We start from the raw sequence: 19,162 nt of genomic DNA on the forward strand, positions 1-19,162 counted from the left end.
GATCTCGGGGTCCCTGCGGGGCTCAGGAGCCGGGGCCGGGCTGTCCCTCTCTGCCTCCCGGCAGAGCCTGGAGAGCCCCCAGCTGTGCGGCGAACTTCTCACCCCGGCTGAGCTGGCGGAGTTCTCGCTGCATTATGGTGCCCTCCGATGGCTGATTCCGGGACTGCTTCGGTGTCTGTCACCAAATCCTCCTCCATTCTAACAGTTTAAGGGTGTTTTTAAAAGAATGAGGAAAAAATGTAATGTGGTACACTGTAGGCTCGTCTCTCATTTCTCACCCCAAGATAACAAGCATCTTGGGCAGAGAAATTTTCCCTAAGGCAGACTTTCTCAAACTTGTCTATGCTATAAAAATGTACTTGCTTGTTAAAAATACACATTTCTGGGTTCCACTCCAGAAATACTTGACAAAATCTCCAGGGGCATGGCCTGGGAATCCGCATTTTAACAGGACCTACAGGCGACTAACAGAATAAAGCTAATTGAGGAAACTCGATTCTGGGCATCCACAGTGCTGCCAAGTACAAACCAGCCTGCCATGCCGAATTTCCCGAAGAAGCCCAGTCCCCCGCAAGGCCTCAGAGACTTGTCCATGCCTTTGAGAGGGGGTGGAGCACTTGGGAGAGAAACTGGCCTCAGAGGTGGAGACCTGGCTCTGCCACGACCCGCTGCAGGAACTTAGGCTCATCATTAATCTCCAGTGTTGCTGCCTCCTCCTGTATAAAATGGAGCCAGAGTTCCCTACATTAGATGGCTCATGAAATTAATGGCATCTCTGAGGAGTTACTGAATATTATAGCATATTTAGGAAAGTATTCAGCTCTCAGTGGCGTGCTGGATGGCTACAAGAGCAGACTGGGAAATTTTAGGAATTTTGAGCCAGTTATCAAACCTTTGATGGTAGCTTGAAATGGGCAACGGTGGGAGTATTTACACCATGGAAATTGGCAAATGTCACAAATAAGGACTTTTTTCACCTGGAGATCCAATTGTTAGCCATTTACCAGCATACCACTGAATACACAAGATGGTCAGGCTCTTTTACATCCAAGGACATTATGTAAATGGGAGGTTTTGGACCAACCGTAGGTCTGGGCCAGTGGAAGAGTGGGTCACAGCTTTCCTTCCCCCACCGTGTTCATGACAGCAGCAGGACTCAAGGTGCAGGCTCTCCTCCAAGATGCCTCAGAGTCACACATTTGATTTGAAGCCTTGAGGAGAGTGAGAGGCCTGGAGGAACACCGCGTGCTACTTGCTCTGCTCCTTCATAGCCACAGGAGGGACTCAAAGGAGGACTTGCATGTGCATCAGAAGAAGGGAACTGGTTTATCAGTGGTTTGGGGTTGGTGGTGGGATCTTAATTTGACCTTTTTAAATAAGGACCTCTATTTCTCCCTCTTGAGAAAGAAGCTACCTTTGTCACACATCATGGTGCTGAGGCCAAGTCCTGCAGAGTTTACCTTTGTCTCAGAACTCACTGACTGTAAGCTGCTCTTTTGAGAACACTAATGTTACACTCTAAAACTGGATGTACAAGAGGCAGATTCAGGCAGTGCTGGTACATAGCAGCTGGGCACACACAGGAGGAGCATCAGGGAGCATTGCCCTACCCCCTCCATCCCAGCAAATATCCTTCCCTTCTCCAGCCCCAAGCCTTAATGTGTATGAGAAAGGTGAAGGAGGCTCCTGCCCTGAATCTGGTTCCAGGTTCCCTGGAAACTGAGAAGACAAACATGTTGAGCCATATGTAGAGCCAGCTATAGACCTTAGATCCTTGGAGTCTGGCTGAGATTAGAACTGTCCTCTTATGAGGAAGGAGCCTTCATGACCTTTGAGATGATCAGTCAACAGCTTCTACCTACTTGCCTTGTGCAAAGACCTATGGGGAATGCCAAGGCTATAAGATGATTTGAGCCATCAGGTAACAATCACGTGGAGGCTATCTCTCTCCAGCCACCAGACAAGTTCAATAATGAGGCAAGACAACTGCATGCAGGAAGGCAATGTAATTGATTGGGTTAGGAGTGTTATGAGTGCAGAGTTAGAGGTCTCTGTAAGATGGAGAGGACTGGGAAGGTTGCTGGATTAAGGGAGGGCAAGGTTGAGCTACCCAGGGAAGAAGAAGGGATAATGGGTTGAACTAAGACTCCAGTCTCTGACAATTAAAGAGCACCTATCACTAGGCCAGTTTGGCTGGAGCTATGAGTGTCAGGGATTAAAGGGAGGTCAGGTTGGCAAGGTAAGTTGAGATCATGATGAGGAAGGTTAAGTTTGACCTATGGGTAAAAGATGAGCCATTGAGAGTTGTATTCATTTTCTATTGCTGCAGAAAAAAGTATCACAAATTTAAGGCTTAAACTACACCCATTTTTTAATCTCACAGTTTCTGTAAGTCAGATCTCTGTGCACAGTGTAGGTAGGTTCTCTGCTCAGAGTCTCACAAGGCTGAAATCAAAGTGTAGGCTGGGTTGTGTTTTCATCTGGAGCTTGGGGTCCTCTTCCAAACTCATTCAGGTCATTGGTGGAATTCAGTTCCTTGCAGTTGTAGGACTGAAGTTCCCACTTTCTTGCTGGCTGTCAACCAGGGCTGTTCTCAGCTCCTGTAGGCCTTTTATCATTTGCTGCCAAGTGATCCTTTCCAAAACATGAAAATTTGTTCTCTCACGGTCAGTGGGATGATTTCTCATGCTTTGAATCTCTCTGAATTCAGACAAGGCCCAGGCCCTTATAAAAGCTCACCAATTAGGTCAGGCCCACCCAGGCTGATCTCCCTATTGATTAACTTAAAGTTAACTGATTAGTAATGGCAGAAGTGATATTATATCATGTGCTTAGGTTCAGCCGACACGCAACAGGACAGAATTATACAGGGCAGAAATCTTGCGGGCTGTCTTAGAATTCTGCCTATCTCGGACAGTTTTCAGCTGGGGAGGTGGGGGAGGGAGACTTGAGGAAATTACCAGCCAGGAGCCAGTAGCCATCATAGAGAGCAGGTAGTAGGAAAGGGATGGGTGGACAGATGAGGGAGACATCATAATGGATAAACTTACAGGACCCGTGTTCTTCTTCTTTTTTTTTTTTTTTTAAAGATGACCAGTAAGGGGATCTTAACCCTTGACTTGGTGTTGTCAGCACCACGCTCAGCCAGTGAGCAAACCAGCCATCCCTATATGGGATCCGAACCCGGGGCGGAGCCAGTAGCCATCATAGAGAGCAGGTAGTAGGAAAGGGATGGGTGGACAGATGAGGGAGACATCATAATGGATAAACTTACAGGACCCGTGTTCTTCTTTTTTTTTAAAGATGACCAGTAAGGGGATCTTAACCCTTGACTTGGTGTTGTCAGCACCACGCTCAGCCAGTGAGCAAACCGGCCATCCCTATATGGGATCCGAACCCGGGGCCTTGGTGTTATCAGCACCACACCCTCCCGAGTGAGCCACGGGCCGGCCCAGGACCTGTGTTCTTCTGCCTGGAGTGTTCCTCCCACCCTTACTTTGTGGCTGACCCCCTCTAACACCCTTCACTTCCCTGCCCACTCTGTTGGTTTGCCCCTTCCTCACCTCCTTGTCTGTTCTCTAACACATCACCCAGCTTATATCTTTCATGGCACTCTTCATTTTATATTAACATCTTTTTTTTTTTTCTCATTCATCCACTCTGCTCAACTCTAAGCTAAATGAGGACAGGGACAATGTCCCTTTTGCACATCTCTATATATCCAGAATAGATCCTGACATATAGTAGGGACTCAAATACTGAATGAAAGGTTAAATGAATGAGTGAGCAAATATATGGAAAGGTAAAGGGAGAGTCAAAAGGCCTGAGTATTGGGTCTGGATGTCTTGAAGAAAGGCAGACAGCAGAACTAGAACAAGGGATGCAGGAAGCTGGGGAGATCTGTTTCAGACACCTTGAGTTTGAGATGACTATGGAACACCTGTCCAGGTAAGTCCAGCAAGCAGCTGGGTATATGTGTGAGGAGTTGCCACAGAAAATAAAACAATTTTCCATGAGAGCAAAGAGCACATAAAAGCATGAAAACTGGATTTTAAAAAAGCCTCCATTGTATATTACTCATGTCTATTTTCAAAACCTCTGCTACTTGGAATAGTCATCAGTACAAGGGTTAGAATTTATATTAGGATACAAGCAGGGAGTAAGCATTCTTTTGGGGCACAGTCCTATCACTGTCTGAAAAACTGTGGAAGAGCGTAGAGGTGCCCTGACCAGCACCCAGAGACTTCAGAGTGGAGGTGGGTGACTGCAGGCCGCTGTGCTGGGCAATCAGTCAGAGCTGGTGCAGAAGCGCCCCACTGCCCAGCGATGCTGCGTTCACCTTCACAGTCTTCCTTCCTTTCTCTGTTCATCCCCCTCAGTGAGTTCTTCATCTCGACCTTTCTGTTATTTTCACTCAAACACCCTTTTCTCCCTAACTTTCTCCAACTAAATTATTTTCCCCTGCCATATGTATCATGGACCGAAATTAAGGCTGTTGAGGCAGAAGTACTTTTATGAAGGTTTATGTACAGCCAATGTGAAGATCAACCTGAGAAACACAGACTGACAAAGTTGAGAAGTGCCCCAAAGTCTGTTACAAGCTGAAAGATTTTATGGGAAAGTTTAGAAAAGGAAGAGGGTCTCCCCACACTGGAGTTGTCCAGTTTTCATTGGTGGGTAAAGTGCAGAGGCTACAACCATTGGTTACAGAATACAGCACATCAGCAAAAAATGTCTATGTGCAGGACAAGCGTCTACGTGTAAGATGATGCTTTGGCTAATCTTAAAGATAACTTGGTGGCTTATTCAGAGTTAGCAGGCTGTACATTAATTGGTACATTAACAATTTTAAGAACTTACATGAATTCTTCGGTTAAGAACAGGATGTTTCACCCAAGTCACGAGGCCCCCTTCAAGGCAATTGATGTTTTTCTTAGAGAACTGCTTATGTAGCTGAGTCAGCTACAGGCCATCAGTATCAAACTGATTATTTCTCAAGTAACCTCTTTTGACTTGTCATTTGGACAGTTCCCCGTGCTATCTCTTCATGCCTATCCTTACTCCTCTTCCTTTTACAGGTACACCGCGGTGGTCATGCCAGTTCACTACCAGCATGGCACAGGACAGAGCTCCTGTCGGCGTGTGGCCCTCATGATTACAGCCGTCTGGGTACTGGCCTTTGCCGTGTCCTGCCCTCTCCTCTTTGGCTTCAACACCACAGGTAACAATGATGGCTTCACTTCCAGCACTCATTTGATTCACAGCATACCCAAGTGGCTGCGAGTGGTACCCAAACCTGAGATTTCTGACCCCTGGTCAGTGTAATTTGAAATCAAATGAGGATGCATAGACTGCAAAGCTCTGGCCTTTGTTGGTTATGAATAAAATATAAAGCAAAACCTCATCAATCGTTGGCACAGGGAGAAAGTTCTGCCCCAATTAATGAAAAGTCTGGCTCATTCCTATTTTGAAAGAAATGTCATTGTACTCATTTGTATAAATGTACCAGTTAAAAAACCAAGCCGTATTAATAATTCAGATGAGTTTTGCTAATGAAAAGATGACAATTTATAACAGACTTACAGTGCAAAATAACATAGCATAAAAGTCCTGGAATAGGATATATATTTCTAACTTTTTACTCAATAAGAATCATCTCTGACACTTGGGAACTAGCATAGATTCCCAAATTACTAGAGCGTGTATTTTTTATTTTTCATATACAGAAATTCTGGCTACAATGGTTGGCACATGCTATATATTCTACTGGAAGGATGGATGGATAGATGGATGAACAATCTGAGATGCTTTGAATTTTAAGCATATGACACCAATCTATATTTACACCACATATGGATCAGTGCCTCTGTGTCTGTACCATGTTCATCTTTCAGCCTCAGGAATTTCATGTGTTGAATGAAAGTTATTAACACATATAGTAAAGTGATGGTTATTGACAATATACACTGAGTGTTTGCTAAGAGAGACCTGATTGACTAGTGTTCTAGTGTTCATCTGGATTTCTTATTCTGTTCATTAGGATTGGTTAATTCAATTCCTACTATGTTCCAGGTTCACAAATTTCTGGTATATATGTACTAGTCCCATAGCCATGTGCTTATGTATTCAGGTATTACATGTAATATATTACATATAAATACAGGCAAATCCTAATTTATAGTCTTCCACGTGTCATTTTCTGGACAATAATTTAAAAGTCAGAACACATATAGGAAAATAGAGACTTTGGAGTCAGAAAAACCTAGATGCAAATTCTAGCTCTACTACTTACCAGCTGTGTCTCCTTGAACAAGCTACTTAACTATTCTGGGTTTGGTTTCCTTACTGGGAAATTTGGGATAATAATACAGTGGATCATAAACTTAAGCAAAGTCAAATATATAGACTCAGCCTATATATTTAGTTAGGAAGTTTTCAATATTTATTTCTATCTATGGCCCCCTACAAATAAGCCCAGCAACTTCACCTCTAAAATTACATGTTTTATATGAACTCTATAATATATGACACATTATTATATGTATCATACATCTTTATTTATTATGGTTCAGGGTTATAATAAAACATGTATATTTTTAAATGTGATTCAGGGGATTTTCAAAGCAAGTTTTAAGTCTATATAATTTTCTCTTTATTCATTGACTTCAGAATCTAACCCTACATATGCTGTAACTCCACTCTACCTCCTTCGCAGAGACTCTTTGCAATTAAATGAGGATTAAGTCGGGATAACATATGTGGCACATACCACGTGTTCGAGGTCAGGCTTGTTTCTCTGCCACATTCATAGTTAGGTAGCCAAGTTATCAACAAATATTTGCCTGGTTCACCCAGGGTGTTCCTAAAATATGATGTTGTTATCATCTTTGCATTGCTCTTTACCATTCATTACTTGGTTATTTTAACGGAATAACACTATATATACACACAAACACGCGTGCACTTGCGCACATTGCAAAGCAGCATCCCCTAACACAGCTGTAGAGGCTGACTCTGTGGCACGAAAATACCCTTTTCGGTGAGTGTTAAATGCTTCATGGGTCAGTCAGATAACTAAGTCCCCTTCTATAACCTTGTCTCTACATGTAAATGCACTCTAAGTTGGAATTTGTAGTGAGGGGCACTTACTTAACAAGCACCGCTTAGCCCCGGCCTGCTGCACATCCCACTACGTTTGCAGGGCTGAGCGTGGTTCCTTTTGCTCATTCTCGGAGGCTGGCGGGGGCGGCCTGGCTCACTCTCACAGACACACACACCCTGGCAACAGTTGAAACAGTCTCAAAATCTGACATTAGACAGACTTGCCAGCTAATGTCAACATCTAAAGTAAAGAAGAATGATGAGCTAATGGCAATGTTGTTGCCACCAGTGAGATCATTATTGTTCCAGAAACAAAACTCAGAAAATCTTTCCAAAAGGATTTTCAAATATAGAATCGAGAAGGCAAAAGAGGCTTGTGACTTAGCATGTGCGCCCTCGCTTCTCTCTCGTCTCTCACCGTCTGTCTTACTTTTAAGTTGATGAATTAATAACACCGCAGTAGGCCCTCCCATTATTCACATACTGTGTCAAAGTGTCAGATCTGTTTTAAGAGCCCCATAAATATTAGCTGGTATTATTGTTGTTATTATTTATTAGAAAAGGTTTCTGGGCCTCAGAATTTAACCACGCATCTGCTTCGTGGAAGATCTAAGCAGTAGTTCTGCTGGTGGCTGTAGAGGAGATGACTTGCCTCCTTCTAGAACTCAGTTCGGGGAATAGGAGAGCAGAACACAAGACGGGAAAGCCCTGCCATCTTTCTCTGCCTCAATCTGACCTTCATGGTACAGCTTGCTTATTCTGATAGATGTGGGTTTCTCCAGCACTTCTCCCATCTTTAAGGAATTTCCCAAGTGCATTCGAAAGCCTAATACAATTGGATTCTCTTAGCCATTTTGTCTACTCCCCGTGTGGAATGTCGAGGGAAAAGGCAGGATACTGCCACTAACACCCTACGCTGGAAGCAGCTGGACTTTCACTAAGAAGTGCAATGCGATAAAGAAGTTTCTGGCAGAGCTGTTCTTTTAATGACATGGGCTGACTCATGCGATTATGAATTGTTAGAGAACATAAGATAGAGAAAAGTGGAACTTCAGTCTCTTCCAACTTGGAGTTGCTCCTGTTCTCCGAGGAAAGAGTAACGTAAGGTGGGATCTCAGCTCACAGAGAGTTCCAAGGCTGTGGGGCCTGACTGACCAGAGTTGCCCCAGCTCCAAGCAGAGGCCCAGCAGTCTAGCCAAATGTCACATCAACAGCCCCTACTGACAGCACAGCATGGTATGTCGATGCTAGAGGAAACCCTAAGGATCCCTGAATGAGTAGCCCACTCCTTTTATTTCATCAATAAGGAAAAGAACTTGTATTTAAATTTCTGCTAAATCAGATAGCTATTGTGTTATAAAAAATAATTCTAGAATAAGCAATAACTGGTGACAGGGTTTAAGAAAGCTTCGAGAGAAAAACTTAAAGTTAAAAAGATTCTATCAGCTGGCTTGATTTTCCTTTGAAAAAAAGAAATGGAGGAGTGCTATTTATTTGATTTTTAGCAATAGAACCCCTCAGCTGGCTTTCAGAACACCGGAGCCGGGGGAACTTAGTTGCTAAAAAAGTTAAAAGAATAATGGAAGCACGAAGTTAAAAGAATAATAAGCTCATTCTAAAATCAGATTCATCAGCATCTCCTGTCTTTGAAATCAAATTGGGCTCAAATCCTTCAAGAAGTTTGAAGTTCACAAATCTTCCAAGTCAACCTGCTATGACCTTGTTGTTTATGTCACTATGGAGCTTGTTCCCAGGCTGGCCCACAAAGCCTCTTAGACCCCTTAGTAGAGCTCTTTAGTGTTTTTATTATGCAGCACAGTGCTTTGAGCACAGTAGGTGCTCTGTAAAGGTTTGTTGAATGAGTAAGTAAATGAGTCTTCATCATCATCCTTTCCTCCTTCGATGCTGAGATTAGTTGGGATAAGCATCTTCAATCTCTGAGAATGAGGAGTAATACCCCACCCCCCAACCCCACCCCAACCTTCCGCATTGTCCTCCAGCCAGTGAGTGCTGATGTGCTTATATAAAATGCTAATTTGTACATTTTGCTCATTTATTCATTGTTCATATATTCATTCAATAGCTATTGTGCTGACAGCGCAGTACTGTTTTGGCTAAATCATCAAAGAGAGGCACCGCACCTGCTAGGAAAGCCTCAACTTCTTGCAGGGTGGGGAGCTCACTGCCCTCACCACCTCTTCAGGACTCAGCAGAGAAGCTTTCTGAATTGCTGCTGTGTGGTGCCTCCCTCTGCCCTGCGGACAGGACAAACCTTCTGGGGACTGGGCCAGGGCCACACTCACTGGCTACGTGTCCCCAGTGTCACCCTGCCTGCTATGCAGTCACAAGACCTCATAGCATGGGGAAATTCTGGGAGAGGCTGCAAAGCTCAGTCTAAGGATGGGCAGCGGTTTACTTAGGGAAGTGATGACAGTGCAAGTTCAGCAATTACATATGAGGGTCTTCATTGATCAGAGACCCTAAAATAGCTATGTGCTCCCTCTTCACTCTCCTTCTTTCTCATACACATACTTTCAGTATTTTATTTTGCACATGATAAAACATCAATAAGGTGTAATGAGATACACACATGGTTATACATAGGTCTCCTTCCTACTCCAGATTGCTAGTTCCCCCACCTCCCTCGCTAGAAGCAAACACTAGTATTCTTGAAAGATAATGCTTGAAACAAACACACACATGCACGTGCACACATGCCTGTGTATGTGTAGCCATTTTTACACAAATAAAAGCATACCACACCCACTTCTGACTTTGGATTTTTAAAAGTCGTTCATATATGTAAAATTTAGAGGTCAGCCTCCCAGAACCCAGAAGGGGGTAGAGGAGCATAGAGAGTGTGTGTGGAGGCACAGAGGGGGAATGCCAGCACACCAAGGATGGCCACAAGGTGAGCGGTGGGAAGACAGCCTGGCCAGCCCTCTGGCCCCCTCCCACGGCAAAACATGCTGAGACCCCCTCCTCATTAGAGGAGGCATTTAAGTCACAGTCACACACTGACAACAGGGGAGCTGAGGGCACGGGAGGGATAACAGTCACACACTGATAACATGGGAGCAGCCAACACGGCTTCCTAGAGATTCAGAAAAAGCACCCGCTGCCACCCCATCCCTCCCCTCAACCCCAGAATGCCAGAAGATGTCACTTTGGTGACCACTACTCCAACCTTAAAAGCCTTTCCTAAAGGATGTTGATGCGGGCTGTGGTGAGATGACATGAATTTTACCTGAATTTTACCCCCTTACCAAAAGAACCAGAGAATCTGGCAGTAGTTTATAAAGATTCGGAGGCAGCGTCATCATAAAAATGACTCACTCACCACCAAGCACACTCTTTCTTTTCATTTTAGTTCTTAGCTATCGCTCCCTTCCCTCTCCCACAAACACTGTTCCCTTCAAGGCTCTCTCCAAATTTCCATTCCAAATAATACCTTCCCTCTTCAGTTCAAAAGCTCAGGGGAGGAAAATGATAAATAATTATTAACAATAATAGTAAATAATAATAATAGTTATTGTTTGTTCTCATTAATCCTCACAACCATTATATAAGACAATATTTTTATCCTTCTTTTTCAGGTAATGAAACCTAGTTTGGGCATAGTAATGTGCCCAAGATCACAGTTAGTAAATGGCAGATCTGGGTGGTGAGATCTTGGGCTCTCTGATCTCTTCCTACCTCAGAAGACCAAGAAGCAGAATGAGGGCTGATGTGGCCACTGCCCTCTCCCCACCTTCTTACACCTGAGACTGTATCTTCTAAGTCCAGATTTTGGGTTGGAGAATCCCCAACCCTTTATGAAGATTGGCCAGCTGTGCCAACAGTTGTTGCCGACAGTGCTGGATGAAATGCAAATGTGCCATGTCACAGTGGCAGGGGGAGGGTGTATTAGTCCGTTTGTGTTGCTATAACAGAATACCTGAGACTGGGCAATTTATAAAGAAGAGAGGTTTATTTGGCTTACAACTCTGAGACAGCTGCATCTGGTGCAGGCCTCAGGCTGCTTCTATTCATGGCAGAGAGCAGCAAGTAACCAGTGGGTACAAGCAGATCACATGGCGAGGGGAAGGAAGCGAGAGAGAGAGAAAGAGAAAGAAGGTGCCAGGGTCTCTTCAAACAACCAGCTCTCACGGGAACTAATAGAGCAAGAACGCACTCATTAGTCCCCCCTCCCCTAGGGAGAGCATTAATCCATTAATGAGGGATCTGCCCCCATGACTCAATCACTTTCCAACACTGCCACACGGAGATCAAATTTCCACATGAGTTTTGGAGGGGACAACACATCCAAACTCCATCAGAGGGGGAGAGTCAAAATTACAAGAAAAACATTGGTTTGGGGGTCAGACTGGCTGGGGAATGTCTCCTTCAGACTGCACTGCCTTGGGCTGCTTGCTGAGCCTCCCTGAGCTTTAGTCTGCTCATCTGGGAATAGAGACAGTAATGGCACCCACCTCACATAGCGCTGTCATAATAATTAGGTAAGATAACGTGTACAAAGCTCTTGGCTCATCACCTGGCAGATATTACCTTACTTCTCTTTTCTCTTTCAAGATGGGGCAAGTTTAAGACCCCATCCTGGACACTGGAGGAATCTCAACCCCTGCTAGTGAAGAAGGCAAAGCTTTAGGGACCTCCTAAGGTGGAGTGGCAGGAACACGTCAGGTTATAAAGCAGGGACAAGGACCCTTCTTAATTCACATTCTCCACAATGACAATATCATCACCAGCCCTCTTCCCAATCCGCCCACGACCAGTGCTGGGATTCCCTTAAAGAACAAATGCCTGTTTTGTATTCAGCCGCCACCTGCCCCACATCCGAGATTCAGAACCGGAGACCTGGCATTCTCAGCAAAGAAGACTTCTTCCTTTCATTGCACTCCGACAGCCTCTAAGGTTTCTACACCAACAGGCCCTCTTCTGGGGGCTGCATCCCTCCCAGGAGCCTCCGTCCTGTGAAACTCCCTCCCCCTGCTTGCCACCAGCCTCCTGGGCTGCATTCCCCTGTGTGACATGTACCACATCACATGGAAGGGGTCATCTGTCTATCTAGACTGTTTGCTCCTTCAAGGGCAGACGGTGTCTTACTCATCTTTGCAGCCCCAGTGCAGAGCAGTGTCTGGCATATAATCGTTGGTAAGTTTTTTTTTAAGTGTACTGTGAGAAACACAAAGATGAATTACCCTTAAGGAGCTGACAACATAGGTGTCTGCGACTGCATCCCCCTCCTCCATATGCATTAGAAGGTGGAGACACTGCACAAGATACGGGGCCATGTTTTGTGCTCCCTACTGAGGTGTAAGACTTGGCAGGCTGCTTTACCTTCTCCCCTTCTTTCACCCACAGGGGACCCCACTGTCTGCTCCATTTCCAACCCTGATTTTGTCATCTACTCTTCAGTGGTGTCCTTCTACCTGCCCTTTGGAGTGACTGTCCTCATCTATGCCAGAATCTATATGGTGTTGAGACAAAGGAGAAGGAAACGGATTCTCACTCGGCAGAACAGTCAGTGCATCAGTGTCAGGCACAGCTTCCCCCAACAAGTAAGCACCCTGGAGGGACAGAGGGAAGATAATACCCCACCCCCAGGCCTCCCAGCCTTGTGTCCAGCAGCACATGATTTTGCCTGTATTGCTGCACTGGAGACACAGATCCTCCTTCTAATCTGCTGGTATTGTCTGTGCGTTGAAGGTAGGAAACCCAATCTCAAGAGTGCATTGGTAGTCTTCCCTAGAGCCCACTTAACTGGGCAAGATGATAGGATAGTGTCTGGGCTTGTTGTGCTTTCCTTCAAAGTCTTTCATTTCACCCAATGGCCAGCAGTTCAAATGTCCCACAGGTTTGAGGTTTTGGTGTGGCCTTGTTCCAAAGTGGGCTCCCAGAATCAACTTTTTGTACAAACCACTCATTCCAAGAATCATTGGAGTCTGTTGAAACCTTTTTCCCTCACTAGATTTGTCCCTGTGTCAAGGCACTGACCAGTTGGTGGAACAGAATACCGATGATGCATTTTATTGGGTCTTTCTAGGCTCTGAAAAGGAAGACTATTGTCTTAGCACTGATCTTCCCATTGCTTGGGCTTTAAATTCTGCTTACCCTTGGCACATAGTAATTTACCCATGATATACTTGAAGCATGAATGGATTAATACTGATCACTTGTAATCTACTAGGGAAGGGACAGCAGGAATATTATACAGTGCCTACCTTCATGGAGCATAGACTCTACACAAGCAAACAAAACACACCTTTGCCCAAAGTTAATGAACAGCCCAGAACTGAATAGGATGTTTGCCAAATGTGAGACAAAGATAATTAAGGACTCAGATATGAAATGCTATGGAGGTTATGAGAAAAGAAAGACCTATACTCTCAGAAAGGGCTTCATAGACAAAGTAAGAACTGAGTTTGATCTTAAAGGCAGACCCAATGCAAATGTCTAGGTCAATCGTTGATGACCTGAGTGAAGGTCAGACTCTCAAAGTTGAAGTCCCAAGGGTTGAGTAGAATAATACCATTGGTCCCCATGAAATAGGAGGGCAGGACCCAAGGCTTAGGATATGAAAACATTGCCTTCAAAGCACTGTCATGTTACATGGCTACGTATGACGTGGCTCAACTACATAGAGCTTAACCCACAACTGACTGTTTCTCCTTCAACTACCCTAGTCTTCCTGTCTACATCTGCACCCCATTCAGCAGTTTTCAATAAGGGCCAGATTTCCATCAGATGCCACAGGAATAGTATAAGCCACGTCTTTGATTATAGGAAAAGAATAAGAGACCTTTTGTCGAGATGCTGGCTTGTCTCCATTCTACTCCCACCCCAAAGTGAAATCTAGCCCCAATTCTCACACATATACCTGTAGTATACAACAAGATCTGAGATTCTGCCCAATTTAATCTTCAAAATAGAATTCACCAAATGGTATTCAGAAAGCATCTGACTATTGAATTAGATCCCAATGACTGGAGCCAATGACTCCTGGATGTGATATGAAGATGTCATCCAGAGCCTCCTGCATCAGAGGGAACAGGATAGCAATGAAACATACATGGACAGAGCCCAGAAGAGCAGAGAAAGGAGACTTTCAAGTGCTTATTTGCCATTGAATGTGGGTACAACCAGACAATTTCATGGTCACCCTGAAACTTGTCCTTCCAGTTCAAGCCATCTCTGCTTCCTCCAGCTGGCAGAGTGCAGAATGGAGCCTGGAAGTGTTAAATGTAAGACCAGCATTCCTCTCCCTGAACTCCACATTAGGAATAAAACCTCAAAACCCCATGATGAAGGTGTGAGCCTTGTCCAATCCCTGTAGTTAATTAACCACTTTTCACACAGGCCTGATGTAGCAATTAGAGGCTCTTGCTGTAAATGATGAAAGACAGGTAAGCAGCTTAATGCAGCCTGTGGTAAGATCCAAGATCTGAGGGGGCTGCAAGGTCAAAAGGCCTGTGGAGGATTGGGTTCTATCCTGCCATCTGGGAGTGGAGGGCTCTGCCAGCCAGACCCAGAGGAATCCGGTGTTTCCCCATGCCAGTCCTAGAGGTAGTGATAAGGGTTTGCAGAAAGAGCCGAAAATACACTTGTCAATATATAATTGCGGAAGAATCACTTTCCTCCTATACAACTGAATTTCCACATCTGTAAAATGGAAACAGAGTGTACTAGATCAGTGTTCTCAAATCTGAAAGTTCATAGACACTCCGAAAAATTTGTTCCCACTCCTGTAGTTTCAGAAATAATGCATTAGAAGTTAAATATTGTCACTTTTAGAAGATTAATAGGTGCCAGCTTAATCATAAACATAACCTTGGTTATAAATTGTCATTCAGATAAAACAGAATATGCTTATATTAATTATTAGAAAATCCCACCAAAATGAACACCAAAAAATTCCTAAAATATATTCTCCTAGAATCTGTAAGAATATCTCTGTGCAGCACAGTTTCAAAAACACTTAGTCATCTTGAAGACCCCTTGCATTTATTCATTCATCCATTCAAGCATGTTTCTGAGTGTGTGCAATGTGCCAGCACTGTGTGTCTGGAAGACTATGATTCCTGAACCAAGGAGAGGGAAATGAGGGTTTTGTTTGCTGACACTGACTAACTTAGGTAGGAATTTACTGCAAAGCTGTCAGGTAGCTCATGGCCTCAGTGAGAAGGTTGAAGAAGAGTTTCGGAAGTTGCTGTTCATGCCTAAGGAACAATCTGGCTAGAAGACCTAAGACATGGGACATTGTATTTCACCACTGCTAGATGAATTCTGAAGTCTCCCTGCCTCACTAGTTACAGTCCAAAGTCGCAGGAGTGAATCTCCTCAATTGGCCAGGATTGGTTCACGTGCCAGAGCTCTAGTTGTGTGGGGGTGAAGGGGGTGCAAGGGGAGGGTGTGGTGTGAATATCTGCCTTTTATGGCTTCAGTAATGGGAGATGGGGAGTCCTGCCCCCTATTCAAGATTGACATGTGTCTGATTCTTCTAGCATGGAAAGAAGTTCAGATGTTGGGCACATACACATACCCTGCACCCCCCAAAAATGCCAGGAAAATTTGCATATCTTTAGATTTCTACTCTCAGAAACTACTTATCCCAAACCCATTTTTCTCAATTTCTTTTCTGTTTTACCAATGAGGCTCAGAGACATTAAATTAACTTGCCCAAGGATATGTCTACTAAGTAGAAAAGTTAAGAAGAAATCCTGGGTTTTCTTTTTCTTTTTCTTTTTCTTTTTTGAACTTTCTATTACGGAAAATTTCAAAAATTAAAAAAGGAGAAAGACAAATATAACAAACCCTCTAGTGGCCATCAGATGGCTTCAGCAATTATCATCTCGTGGTCAATCTTATTTCATCTACACTCCCACCTACATACAAACACCCACTGGATTGTTATGAAGCAAATCCCAAATATCATATTATGTCAACCAAAAATACTGCTGTAAGATCCTCTAAAGGGTACAGACTTTTTCTAACACACATAACCACAAAAAACATCACACTAAAAAAATTAATAATAGTTTCCTAATATCAAATAAATGTTCAAATTTCCTCAATTATCTTGTAAATTTTTTATACTTGGTTTGGTTGAGTCAAAATTGAGATAAGACCCACACTTTGCACTGGTAAATACTGTCATTGTTGTTATCGTTACAATTTATTTTTTGAAGAAACTGAGTCATTTTTCTTCTAGTTTCCCATGTTCCAATTTTGCAGCTTACATCCAGTGGTGTCACTTATCGTGTTCCTCTGAATAGCCGGGTCATTCTAACTCAAGGCAGAACCACAATCCTGTGCTACCCTCCTCAAGAGATTGTTGCTATTATCAAACGTTCTCTATGTAGTAGGTGCTTTTTAGGTGTCGATTCAGAAGCAGAATTAATTTCCCTTAACTTCCCATGGTCCCACCGCTCTCTCAGATGTTCCTTCTGTAGGTTTCGCACAATGTTGTTTTCCTCTTCCTTCTTTGCATTCTCTTTTCCCTTCAGGAACATTCAGAAGATAAACAATATCCTCAGAAATATCAGGACCCTCTCTTGTCACACCTGCAGTCCCTGTCTCCTGGACAGGCACACATGGAGCTGAAGCACTACTACAGCATCTGCCAAGACTCCGCCTTGGGGCGACCACACTTCCAAGAAGAAGGAGAGTTGAAAAAGGAGGAGAGGACTCGGAACTCCTTGAGCCCCACCATGGCACCCAAGCTCAGCTTAGAGGTTCGAAAACTCAGTAATGGGAGGTTATCAACATCCCTGAAACTGGGGCCCCTGCAACCTAGGGGAGTGCCACTTCGGGAGAAGAAGGCAACCCAAATGGTGGCCATTGTGCTTGGTAAGTTTGGGTCTGCTTGAGTTGGGTTGGGTTGGGTTAGGTTGTGTTAAGTTAAATTAGGTAGGGCTGGTGGAGGGTGCTAGGGTAGCCACTTTTGACAAAAACTGGAAATCCAATAAGAGTTGTATTCATGAAATGTTTATAGGACAATTGGAAAAGGATTGTGTATAAATATTAACCCTATTGGAAACTCAGAAGATCTAGACTGAAACTTATGAAGCTAAACTAGCCACCGAATTGAGCTGTATTTTGCTGTCTATCATAGGGATTTATAACATATAAATCAAGTACTAAAGATAATGATTCAATAAAAGTGTCTAGCACATATTGAATATGTAATAAATGCTTTCTTATTTTAAAATATTAAGTGAAAAACTAGGGATGCAAAGCATTACTGTCATCTGGTATGATAACATCTAGATCATTTTAAACACAGAGAAAAAAAGACTGAAAAGAAATTCACCAAGATGTTAAAAGTGATGTCTTTGAGTAGTGGGTAGCTATTTTTCTTCTTTCTACTTTTCTGTATTTACCAACTTTTTCATAATGTATACAATCAGGGCTAATTTTTATAGTAAAAATATATGAACTTTATTTAAATAAGGAAATCAAAAATTGATGTCACATTTACCGTATAGTTAATGAAAGCAATTCATCTTGTTCACTGTCACTGAAAGACCTCAACTTTTTCATGTATTAGGGACTTTACTAGAACCTCTAGATGTAATCTCTTCAACAGCAGGAACTGTGTCCATCATGTTTTTAAAGTCTTCTTCCCTATCAGCACACAGGATCATGTCTTGCATGAGCAGACATTAAACAAATGTCTGAATTGAATTGAGAAGGAGAAAAGACTAGTAAACAACTACCTAAAGACCAAACTAGAAAATTAGTTTAGTAACAAAGGCCTGAGGTGAATAAAAGACAATAGCATGCAGTTTTCTCATCTAAAAAGAAATAAGGCTAATTGCACCTACTTCGTAGGGTTGTTGTGAAAGGTAAATAGATACGTAAAACTTCCATCATGGTGGATGCATAAAGCAGACAACCATGAGTCACTTTGATGTTATGACAAAGGATTAAGCAGACCCTTTACTCAGTTTTTCTTCACAACCTAGGGACCTTCATTGTCTGCTGGCTGCCCTTCTTCTTGACCCACATTCTCAATACCCACTGCCGTGCATGCCATGTGTCCTCAGAGCTCTACAGCGCCACCACGTGGCTGGGCTACGTGAACAGTGCCCTCAACCCTGTCATCTACACCACCTTCAATGTCGAGTTCCGCAAAGCCTTCCACAAGATCCTGTCTTGCTAAAGGAGGAAAAGAGGAAACATTCCTCCTACCCAAGTCTAGCTGCCAGGCCACTGGGCCACTAGCCAGGACCTGCTCAGAAAGACTGTGCCATGTCTTCTGGCATGTGGTAGGAAGAAGATTCCTGGAGCCAGGATGGCCCTGCGTGGCATGTATAACCAACTGCTTCCTCCAAAGCAGAATGTTCTAACTCCCCAGCGAAAATCTGACTTCATTCTGACTATCTTCAAATGGTTTGGAGGCCCCCAATAAGCAATAATTCAGAAAGAAGCTGATAAAACATGACTCTACACACATAAAAAATTGTCATTGGAGGCTTGATTCACTACAGTGAAGGAGAAATGAACAGATCTCATCCATTCCCAACTTGCTGGGGTCCCTGAAATCTCAGCCAGTAAAACACCTTGCAGAACAGCCAGTCTCTCTTCCTTCAAACCTCTAATTAACTGTCAGGCTAACCTTGTACTTTTGTGGGCCTATTTGTAATTTTGTGTAATTTTTTGGTCACTCCTTTCCTTCACTGTATCCTAAAATATGAATGGCCAGGCCAGTGCTTCTACTTCTCCATAAAATCTGGTTGGCTACATTTGGTGAGGGGGATTCCTCACCCAAGGGGACACTGTCCCACATTGGGACCTGTGCTTTATTTCAAACCTTGCTAACCTTGTATTTTAGCTCTAGCTGAGAAGGCCCCTTGATTCCATTCCTTACTTTCTTGAGGTAATCTCAGAATCTCAATTTCCAGAGTCATTCAAGATGGGGATGTTAACTGAGGGAGGAATGGCAATTCCCACTGCAGTATCATTGTTGAACCTTGTGGTTTATAACATGCCTTAGATATACTTTTATAAGACTATAAGGTTTTCCCACCCAGGGCATCTCCATCTTCTGCTTAACAGA

The 19,162-nt window shown here is 43.5% G+C and overlaps 1 protein-coding gene across 2 annotated transcripts in view; it reads left to right on the forward strand.

Annotated features, from left to right (window-relative positions):
* Positions 1–18,265, forward strand: part of DRD3 (dopamine receptor D3) — a 34,250-nt gene extending 15,985 nt beyond the window's left edge. The window contains exons 3-7 of one of the 2 annotated variants that reach the window (XM_063114020.1): positions 5,079–5,221; positions 12,466–12,662; positions 16,671–16,803; positions 16,903–16,950; positions 18,069–18,265. In XM_063114020.1, coding sequence (XP_062970090.1) covers positions 5,079–5,221; positions 12,466–12,662; positions 16,671–16,803; positions 16,903–16,950; positions 18,069–18,265 — 718 coding nt within the window. Of the gene's footprint in view, positions 1–5,078; positions 5,222–12,465; positions 12,663–16,670; positions 16,951–18,068 lie in introns of both variants that reach the window. The other variant, XM_063114012.1, reaches the window with a different exon arrangement.
* The last annotated feature ends 897 nt before the right edge of the window (positions 18,266–19,162 follow it).

The sequence above is a fragment of the Cynocephalus volans genome, chromosome 1 (assembly GCF_027409185.1).
Source record: "Cynocephalus volans isolate mCynVol1 chromosome 1, mCynVol1.pri, whole genome shotgun sequence".
NCBI lineage: Eukaryota > Metazoa > Chordata > Mammalia > Dermoptera > Cynocephalidae > Cynocephalus > Cynocephalus volans.